Source organism: Taeniopygia guttata, chromosome 3, assembly GCF_048771995.1.
Source record: "Taeniopygia guttata chromosome 3, bTaeGut7.mat, whole genome shotgun sequence".
NCBI classification, from domain to species: domain Eukaryota; kingdom Metazoa; phylum Chordata; class Aves; order Passeriformes; family Estrildidae; genus Taeniopygia; species Taeniopygia guttata.
Genome location: NC_133027.1, coordinates 115,313,747 through 115,324,025, shown reverse-complemented (window position 1 = coordinate 115,324,025; position 10,279 = coordinate 115,313,747). Strand labels below are relative to the sequence as shown.

General features: G+C 46.2%; 1 protein-coding gene across 5 annotated transcripts in view; it reads left to right on the top strand.

Annotated features, from left to right (window-relative positions):
• The first annotated feature begins 1,357 nt into the window (after positions 1–1,357).
• The window catches only part of MAP4K3 (mitogen-activated protein kinase kinase kinase kinase 3), a 64,332-nt gene continuing 55,410 nt past the window's right edge, over positions 1,358–10,279 (top strand). For all 5 annotated transcript variants that reach the window (XM_072927689.1, XM_004176150.6, XM_072927688.1 and 2 more), the window contains exons 1-2: positions 1,358–1,625; positions 9,614–9,671. In XM_072927689.1, coding sequence (XP_072783790.1) covers positions 1,515–1,625; positions 9,614–9,671 — 169 coding nt within the window. In that variant the 5' untranslated portion in view covers positions 1,358–1,514. The remainder of the gene's footprint in view (positions 1,626–9,613; positions 9,672–10,279) is intronic.

Here is a 10,279-nt window from a genome sequence, read left to right as displayed (position 1 = left end):
CCTGAATTTGAATCTGGCAGGTTTGAGACCATTTTGCTTGTGAGAGCAAAGGTCATAAAACCAAGCCAAGGACAGGAATGCACAGCCCAGGGTGATTGTAAGGACAAATGCACCGACAGACAATATGCAATTTCACAGGCATCACCTGCCAGAGCTCAAGCTTCTCTTGAGCTCCTCAGAGCTTCGTTTCTGCTCTGATAATCACACATGGAAATGAGGCCCATCCCAGCCCCCTGTCCCAATGCACCTTTTCAGCAGAGAGGGAAGACCAGTGTCTTTGGCAAGGCAGGCAGGGGCAGCGAGCAGATGGTGTATCCTATTGTCCAGTGTTCCCCCTCATCCCACTCTGTTTATTTCACCCATCAGTCACTGGCAGCAGAAGCGCGGTGGGAAAATCTGTGCCTGATTCACTGGCACAGAGCCCAAGAGGTGCCCTAGCACCCACTTACCACACAACTCTGGGGGCTGCTCATCTGGGGAAACGGGTTCCCACGGCTGTCTGGTGCTTGTTCTCCACACAGAGAGGGTCAGGAGCACAGACAGGGATGGAGGCAAGCACCCCACATGCCTCCTCCGTGCTGGAAACCTGCGTGCAAGAGTGAGAATCCTACAGCGGCAGCACTAGTGTGAGAGGAGAGGGGCGCATCCTTTATTCCATGGGGGCATGCACAATGCTCCAAAAAGCCACAAAATTAGAGGAAGCCGTCCCGTGGACGAGCGGAAGACGTTGCTCAGACAGAGTGCATGGGATAGGTGTGCAAAGCGGCTGGGCCAGCGGTGCAGGGGACTGGCATGTGCACAGATGTGGAGATATCTGGGGAAAGGTGGATACCTCCCAAAAGCCAGCAAGGGCCTCAGGATCTCCCGCAGGATCCAGCACTGGAGGATGTGGGCAACAGGACAACGCTGGGATTTCAGTGGCTTCCCAGCTGTATGCGCTAGGACAAGGAGCGCTGGGTTCCCACACACCCAGCTGCCGGCAAATGCCCTTTCCCAAGCTGGAGAGCTAGAGACGGATATCAGGGAACAGGAAAGGCAGTCCCTGGTGCACGGGGACAGCACCCTAGTATCCTCGGGCTCCGGTGCTGCAGCGGCCCCGGGCACGGGGGTTGGTGAATTTGCGAGTACTGCGCCGCACCCACGGGCTCCTGCGCCGTGAGCCCGGCTGCGGGGAGGGGCCGGCTGCACGCCCCGGCGCCGCCTTAGCGGGAGGGCGCGCTGGGTTCTTTGGGCGGCCCCCGGGCCTGCGGTGCCGCTCCCCGCTGCCGGCGGGGCCGCCGGGCCGTGAGGGCACCGGGGCCGCCACAGCCTGGGCCGGCCTCGCGCACGCGCAGGATGTACCGCCCCGGGAAGGAGGGACGGGCACTGCCCCGCGCCTGCGCGGTGTGGCGGAGGGCGCCATGTTGGCGGGGCGGGCTGCGCGGCGGCGGTGAGCGCTCGGGGCCGCTGCCTTCGCTCCCCGTCTCCGCCCCGGGCCCGGGGGGTCGCGGCCGAGCGGGGCCTCCCCCGGCACCATGAGCGGCGGCGGAGGCGGGCGGGTGTGCGACCTGTCGCGGCGCAACCCCCAGGAGGACTTCGAGCTCATCCAGCGCATCGGTAGCGGCACCTACGGCGACGTTTACAAGGTGGGCGCTGCACCGCGACCCGGCTGGGGTGTTGCCTGTGTCCCCCTCTCCGCTCTCAAGCACCTCGGTCCTCCAAAATCTGGGAGGGCTTCTGTCGCCCAGCGGCGTGTCCCGGCCCTCCCGAGGGCAGCGAGGCCGCCCCGCTCCGGCGGGGTCTGCGCCGCCGCACCGGCACGGCCCCGGTGGGCGCCGGTCCTGCCGCCCCCGCCCGGCCGCGTCCCCGGGGCGGCCGAGCGGTGCGGGACCGGCCCCGTCCCGGCTTCCGGCGGCCGTGGAGCCGCCCCGGCGGTCGGTTCTGGCCGCTGCTGCTGGGTGCCGACTCGGGCGGCCGTGCCACGGGCGGAGCTTGGGGGTCGAGTCGCTGCCAGAGCGAGCCGGCCGCTCTAGGGGTGTGGGGAGGTTCCTAGCTCGGTTCCAGCCCAAATGTCACCGTATTAGACCCGGTCCCTGCTCCCGTCGCCGTGTGGTGTGGCAATGCCGGTGTATTGTGTTTGTGTCGGTGTGAGATGTGAGGCTGACTCTGCGGAGGGCAAACTGTTGTCGTTAGGATGAGACTTTCAGAATTCCGACCTAACTTCAGCAAACGTAGGAGAATCAAAGCTAAAGCAAAATCAGCTAAAATAATTTGGCTAGTTTTATTTTGGTTTCTCTTTTTTTTTTTTTTTTTTTTTTTTTGCTTCTGCCAGTGTATGTTATTATTTGTGTATCTAGCTGGCTGTTGGGATTTGGAAGCCTCTCCTTGGGATGGGATGACGCTGGTTGTTACCTGCTCTTTCGTGGCCTCGGAGTAGTGGGGAGAGCTGAAGTTTGTCGCATGTACAGCCTGGCGGAAATAGTGTTTCCTAGCATCTTCTGACCTGTTTTTGTCATCACAGGGTGTGTGTGAGGAAGCTTGCTTTGGGAGGCAGGACTGTAGGGAAACATGCATAGCCATTCCACTGTTTGAGGTGCACAGAACTGGTGCTAATGCTGCCTTTCACTTTAGGTGAATGTGCCTAGAATGAAGTCTTGTTTGAGTTGGGCTGATTTTGGTTTAATCTCATCTCCCTTAAATGTCATGGAAGTTTCAGGACCTAAATCCTCTTGTTACTGCACTCTTGGTGTGCTAACTCCCTGCTTTATTAATTGCTTAATTGAAAGGGTGTTTTGTGTTGTTTGCCCCACCTTGCTAGCTTTCTTTGAGTATTTGTGTACTGTGCAGACCTTGTCCAAGTTTACTTGCCTTATGCTCTGGGTTTTTGTTTTTCTGTGAACTGTTTTATGTTGTGTGTGTCTCTTTCTTCTGCAGTTTTTAACTGGCATATTGACTCTGATACCTTATCAATTGGATTTTTTTCCAGTGTTCTGTATGTGACTGAAGGATATGAATTTACCAAGTCATCTGTCTTTTTGTTTCATTTTAAGGATGTTACCTTCAACCCCAGAGTTTGGAATATTTATGTATGCAATACCACTGTGCATATGAAACCTGTTAAAGATTTGTGAAGGTTTCCTTGATGTTTATCACACTTGGATTGCAGTAACCTTCAGTTTAGTGCTCTGTGAGTGCCCAGTGTTTAGCACTGCTTGTGACTTTTTCTTGTTTGAGGCACAGAGTGGATTTGTTGATGCTAACAATTGCCTGTACCAGCTGAGATAGACGGTGATGTAGCAGGACCAGGATACACTAGGCTGGTATTACAATTCTTTCTTCTAGATGAGAGGTAAGTGTTTTCTGATTAGATTGTGGCCCCTGTAGGGAAAGCAAGAAGTGCTTTTCTCTTTTGTGGGTTATTGCCTGTTTCAATCTGAGTCAAAGTTTTGTCCGAGATGTCTTCAAAGTGGAGCATAACAGTAGCCCAAACACAGCAATGAAAGCCAGTTACTTTTAATGTGACAAAGAAGTAGTAATATTGTCTGAAATGTCATCCATATGTGAGCTTACTAATGCCTTACCGTATGTTTATGAGTGGTTTCATAAATCCCTTTTCTTTTGCCTTCACCTGTCGGTGAACTTCGAGGTGGATGAAATAATTAGGTGGAGTTGAAATCAGCTGTGTGCCAGCAGTGCTCATCAGTGGTGGGATTCCAGCAGAGTGGTTCCAAGCACTGCATGTACTTGGGCATCTTCAAGCTGTAATTCGTGGTTTGCCCCCTTAGCAGAGAGAGCCATATAGGAATGTGTTTCTGCTATTAGCAAGAAGAGATTATTGCCTTAATAAGCTGATAGTCTTGTTATGTTGACTCTTGCTAAATGCTGACTTTCTGCAACCTTATTTCCTGGGAAAGCATTCAGGAGCTGAATGCAGAGCACAGTGACATCTACTTCTCTTACTCTGTTCTAGTTGAACTGAGCTAGGGCAGGCCATGGTTTAAATGTTTGTTTTGTTAAAAAAAAAAATCTATTAAAGAGAGGCCGAGTTGCTGGTCTGGAGCTTACTGAATTTGATCTAGGAGCTGGTGGTGGGGACTGAACTACAGAGGTTGGAAGGGAAGGAGGATATGGTCTGATGGATACAATCTTGCTGCTGTGAGTCCTGCTCTCTAGGCTGGTTTCTGGAAAGGGACATGTCAGTGCGCTGCCAGTACGGCTTTTTAGCTCAAGCCAATATTTTACAGTTGTCTGCGTTCCCACCAAAGTTCAGCTTTCAAAAAGGCCTTGGAGCAAATCATAATGGATTAATTGCAAGAAAGGTAATGGGTAACATGTCATGCCATTAATTCTCTATCAAATAGTCACAGTCAACAATAATGTGTATATTCCAGCACCCGTGCAAATTTGTTGTAAGAGATGAAGTGTTACCTGGATTGCTTATTCTTAATGTATTCCTTGTATGGGTCACTTCTGTTTTTTGTATTTCTATATTTCATTTTTGAAAAGAATTTAATTGTATATTGCGGTCAGCAAAGCATAAGAGAAGAATTAGGATTTATTGGTTCTGAAACAGAGATAACGCCCTGTCTGCTCAGTTTCAGGAAATATGCCTAAAGTCAGATGAGGTAGTTGCTTAGTTTTGTTTGCTCTGCATTTATCCATCTCACATTTAGGAAGACTTTTATGTCTCTTGCTGTGAAATTGCTGCACTTTTTAACAATTTAACAATTGCTGAAATTCTAACAGTCCCTAGTCCCAGATACTCTGTAAGTTGTGCCTTTCTTTTAAGGTTTGGCTCACAAATGCTTTCACAGGGTTTTCTGTGAAAACTCTGTATTGTTAGGTTTCCTGTTTGTCCCTATTCCTGTGCATTTGGTTTTGGTAGTAACTGCACAGAGTTTGGAAGTATTTTCTGAGGTTATTGTAGGTCCATTTTGTTCATGTGATTAATTTATATCACAGCATATGTTTTTTAAAAAATTAATTGGTTTGATTTAATAAAAGTTGAACTTCATTTCTCATCTCACAGGTAATTTGTCTAGTGCAGGTGGACCCTTCTAAAGATTTTCAGCACCTTAATGCAAAAAAGGCCCTTATTTTGCTGAAATTCCAAGTCATGATAATCAGTGAGATCATTGTTCCTGTAGAAGTTATCTATTATATTGTGTTTACCTTCTTTCAGTTCTTTTTGGCATTTATGGCTTCAGCCACATAACAAATGAAGACAGCTCATTGGGGTGCATGTTGTTTGAGGTCTCGTTTTTCAAAAAGGAAAGCCTGGTTTTTGTTCCCCAGCCCTTTGGCAGGGAGGTTGGTTTTTGTGAGGGAAGTCTTGTATCCACCAGCTTAACTGCCTCACGCTGAAAAGTTAAGGTTCTGTGGGTATCTGTGGAGAGCAGCTGGTGACTATTACTGCTTTCTGCTGCCATTCATATTTTCGGTTGTCTGGTTGCTGATAGAGCTTCTGTGTTTTGCTGGAAGAGAATGTGTCCATGTCAGGTGAACCTGAATTTTGATAAACTTCTATTTTTTGTGTCCTCTTCTCTACATGTGTGTCCCCTTGCTCCTCTTTCCTGGGGTGATCCACTCTGGACATCAATTCTTCAGTTTGCTGCTTCTGAAAAGTTGCTTTTTGATAGGCGTTTTAGTCTTCCATTCTTCCTGATTGATATTACACATTTAGAAGCTTCTTGATTTTGTTAGGAATAAATGTCTATGTTTTGACATCTTTCTGTTCAGCTTTAGCTGGTTTTTGAAGCTTGTCAGGTAGGCAGAGAAGGGAGGTGGATGTTTTGCCATCCTGTTTTTACTGTGCTGAGTAAGTGCTATAGGGCTTTATTTCTGGGACTGTGGTTTCCTTAACCACTAATCTGTGCCTTGCACAGAGGTTTTTGTTTAATATCAACTTTATCAAAGCATTGCTTTCTAAAACAGTCACTCTTTTGGCTTGTGGTATTACACTCTATACCAGCATGTGGAAACTAATTATTTTTAGCTGGGGAATCTGTGAGGGTTTGAGAGAGGCTGAAGAGAAGGGCTCTCAGGGCTGGAAGCAGAGGGCTGGGGAGTCACTTGGGTGCATTTTCCTGTAGAGTGGTGCTAATCAGGCTCAGGAAACCTCTTTGTACACTGGGACCAGTTTTCCCATGGAATAGTAACCTGTTTAGAAATAATTTTGTTCAATAGTTCACACAGCAAGAGGTCAAAACCAGAAACCCCCATCTTAGACTTTCGATTTTCTGGATTTGTTGCAGTATTATATGCTTTATATTATCAGTTTCCATTTGAAGGATGATCAAAGCCTGACAGTTTTTAGCTTTTATTTCTATTTGGTGGCGTTTTTTGTTTTTATATAAGATTTTTTTCTGATAGCCTGCTGTTGTTAGAGAGTACACTAGTAATTATTTCCTGTTAATTGGGTAGTGCTCCTTCAGCTTGACCCAACAGTGAAACTCCTGCTCAGATGGCAGTCTAGATCTCTGGAAGAGTATTGTTCTTTCAGCTGCTGATAGAATTAGCATCCTTCTATAGTTTTTAAGAGCAGACATTCTGTAAATGCTGTATACATTTGGTAAAGTGTCTGCATGTAGATGAAGGCATTGTAGGCTAATCTTTGCCTCTGGAAAGCCAGTATTTCCATTGACACAGTGAAATCTGCATCTGAAGGAAGGGGTTGAAGTATCCTGCTCATGGAAATGGGTGAGTGCTGTAAACCTCAGCATCACAAGGGCTGGGAGTTAGAGCTTGTAAGAGTGTAAGTGGTAACAAAAAATGAGCTGGGGTTTTCTTACCTGAGCCTCTTCAAAATTTTAGTTGCATTTTGTCAGCTCAGAAGTACTTGTTTGAAATCATTCTTCACCCACCTACTGCTTACTGGTTTTCCATTCTCAAAACCCATAAGCAATTGGCAATTTCAGTGGGATTTTCCTAAATAAAAGTCTAAGACAGTGTCCTCCACATTCTGAGGTGCTGTATGGTACATTCTTAGGCACCCCCAAATTCAGGGTCACAGCCAGCTCCAACAGGTGTTGAAAACCCTACAGTCCTTCAGTCAGTCTCTCATTCAAGTGAGCTTGGAGGAGGAATTGCTTCACAGCTGATGATTTGAAAAGTATTTGAGATCGAGTAAAAGCTGTCAGGGGTACCTCATTCTCATCCCTAGCCTTTACAAGGAGTCCTTTTGTCCCTACAATCAGAATAATCTTTTTATATACTCAGATTAACAAAGACAATTCATATTCCTGCTTTTGATAACACCTTCAATACTGATTACCCAAATGGAACAAGATGCAAAATTATAGTTTATACAGATTCTCAACTTGGACTCATGTTTTTTTAATCTATGCCCTTAAGCACAGGATAGCCTGCTGTTGCTGAAGGTGTTGACAACCTGCATTAAATCAGATTTTCTTCCTCCTTTCTGGCTTTCATAAACCCAGGCAAACTCCTGTCTTTCTTTTCTTGCCCTATAACTGTGTATATGGTGACTATGGCACCTATGGAGCCATAGTCAGTGACACAAACACCTGACAGCTGGACCACAGTATTGTTAAAAATAAATAAAACAAAAAATAATGAGCAGGGCTTCTGAGGCCTGTGAAATATTTCCATCCTGGCTTGTGCAGAGTGTTTAACTTTAGGATCTTCTCGCTTGTATCCACTACAGCTGTACCTCATTGATAATGTTATTAATACGAGTTGCCCTAAAACAAGTCTGTAAGTGTTAACAAGCCCCCTTGATGATCACTGGTTTTTGATAAAGCTTCCGTAATTTTTCTTGTTTGTCTTGGAGGTTAAAAAATGCTGATGTTTGCATCATGAGCATTTTGCTTCTGTTTGTTTCTTGCTCTGAAGAGAGTATGTTGGGAAAAGAAATAAGGAATAAAGATCCTAGCTCATGCTTCAGTGGTGGCATTTTCTCATGTGTTGCCTTTATTCTCTGGTACAGATGAACGGATCTCATGTTTTTGCTGTTCTTAATGTCTGTGCTTTTTTTTTCCACCAGTGATGGCTGGAGACATTGCTGCCTTTGGTGGGGTGGATAAATAATGGCTTACAGAGAAGGCTGCTAGAGAAAATACATTTGTTAACTGCTTTTTTCCACAGTCAGGTTTGGACTGGTCCTTGACTTTCGTAGGATTCCCACTGGTCTCGGAATCTCTCTGCGTGCAAATTATTTGCAAATGCCAGTGCTCCCAGCATTGAAGCAGTATTGCCACACCAAAGAGTAGTGAGAGGTTTGAGATCAGCTGTCCAAGGAGTGAGCTGAGTAAATCTCTAAACACAGGAATACCCTCTGCATTTGTTTCCAGACTTTATTCTTGTTTACTTTTCATAGTCTTAGGGGTATTTTCCCTTCCACTTTTGGTTCCACAACAAGGTCCCAATCTGCCACCTAACAAACCTTGCACATACTTGGTGAGTCCATAAAGGCTCTGCATTCCTGACTTCCTAAATTGACTTAAATGAGACTATTAGCATCTTAAAAGGTGTGGATCCTTGGCTACATGTGTAATTCTGGCCTTTGCAAAAGCAGGCTCTGAGCCCTGTGCAGGGATAGCCTGGGTACTGCATTCTGTACTCCTGCGGGTAGCAAGCCTCCCTTGGGGAGAGAGGAGGCTGTAGCTGGGCATCCTTCAGGAGCAGCTGCTGCTGCTTGAGCACCGGGAAGCAGCCGTGCTGCCTTCTCTCCATGGCTGGGTGCAGGGACACAGAAATGCTCTGAAAGCCCTGGACAAATGGCTTCTTGGTTTTCAATTAGAAGTCAAATGGTACAGTTGTAGAAGAGAAATAATTTTTGTAGTAGTTTATGTTGCTTCTTAATGGCTTTTCAAAAATGTAGCTTCCTTGGTTGCTCAGTAGAACAGAGGCTTCAGCAGGACAGAGCTCTGTGGGTCAGAGTATGGTGCTAATAGCATCAGGGTTGTGGGTTTGATCCGTGTATGGGCCACTCACTTAGGAACTGGGCTTGATTATTTTGGACCCCTTCCAATTCAGAACATTGTGTGTGTGAAAATGCCGTGAAGCTCCTGAGTCATTGCTGCTGCAGTTGGCTGCTGAGTGTCTGAAAGGAATGTTTTGAGGGGAATGCTCCCTAACTCCTTTGTTGCTGCCTTGCTTTTTTGAACCCTTTGCAACAGGGTTCAAAGAGTTCAAAAAAGCAAGGGGAGGCTGTTTGTGGAGAAGAAGGTTCAAAGGGCCTCACACATAGCAAAATGGGGAAGAAGCGTTGTATTGCTCACCTGGGTGTCTTGCAAGTGGTCCCACACACTGCAGAGCATAGCCCTTGGTGTGCCCTGGATCCCTTGGCTGCTGAGAGACCCACGTGTGTTACACCTGCTTTTCTGTCTCAGTGCTTGGTTTGTTTATGGGTTTTCATATGGAAGCACAGCGTGGTTGAGGACTTGCATAATTCAGGTGTTGTGTGGCATTGTAGTTTCCTGAGCAGACTTAAAGCTTCAGCTCTCAGTATAAACCAGCTGTTTGGTGTTCCCCAACAAGTGGTTCCACTGTGTTAAACCCTTGTGTACCTCAGTTGCTCTTTGACTACTGCTGTCAGAGAACATCAAGGCAAGAATGCAGAGGTGGGTGCTGTATTCTTCTCTCTAAATACTCCTTTTTTGTCTTTTTATAGGCTAGAAATGTCAACACGGGTGAGCTTGCAGCAATTAAAGTAATAAAACTAGAGCCAGGTAAGTGGTTTCTTAACTAAGGAGGCCGCAGACAGTAAATATTTTTGTACTTAAGATAACAATTGTACAAAATCAATCAAGTCTGTTTATTGAAAGAAGGGTAATTGTTCGCTTCTGGTGTAGGAGAAAATACACAGTTCTAAAAAAAAAAATCACTGCAAACAAGATGTATAGAGGAAAAATGTAATTGGAGAACATTTGCGTGAAAGCTGATTAAAATTTCACTGAGAACTGTGGGGGTTTTTGTCCTCTGTTCGACCCATGCATTATAAAAATTTCTAGAGCACAAGAAAACGGCAAGCCAAAAAGAACTTGCCTGGTAAAAGAGTAGAGGAAGAACTAAAAAGAAGGGTGAAATAATAGCTGAACATTAGGGAGTTGAGTACATTTCCTGAAAATCTTTTGGAGGCTCTGATTAGGACTTCACTGTCTGCTAGATTTATGCTTGCACTGTGCTTCTGTGGTGATTTCACAAAGCACATGTGCCCTGCAGATCAGTTCTCAGCCTGCAAAGTCTGTTCTATTAATAAGAGCACGCCTGTTGAATACGATTAATTCAGGAAGTAAAACATCTAGACTTTTTGTCTAACTTCTAACTACTGGTGTTC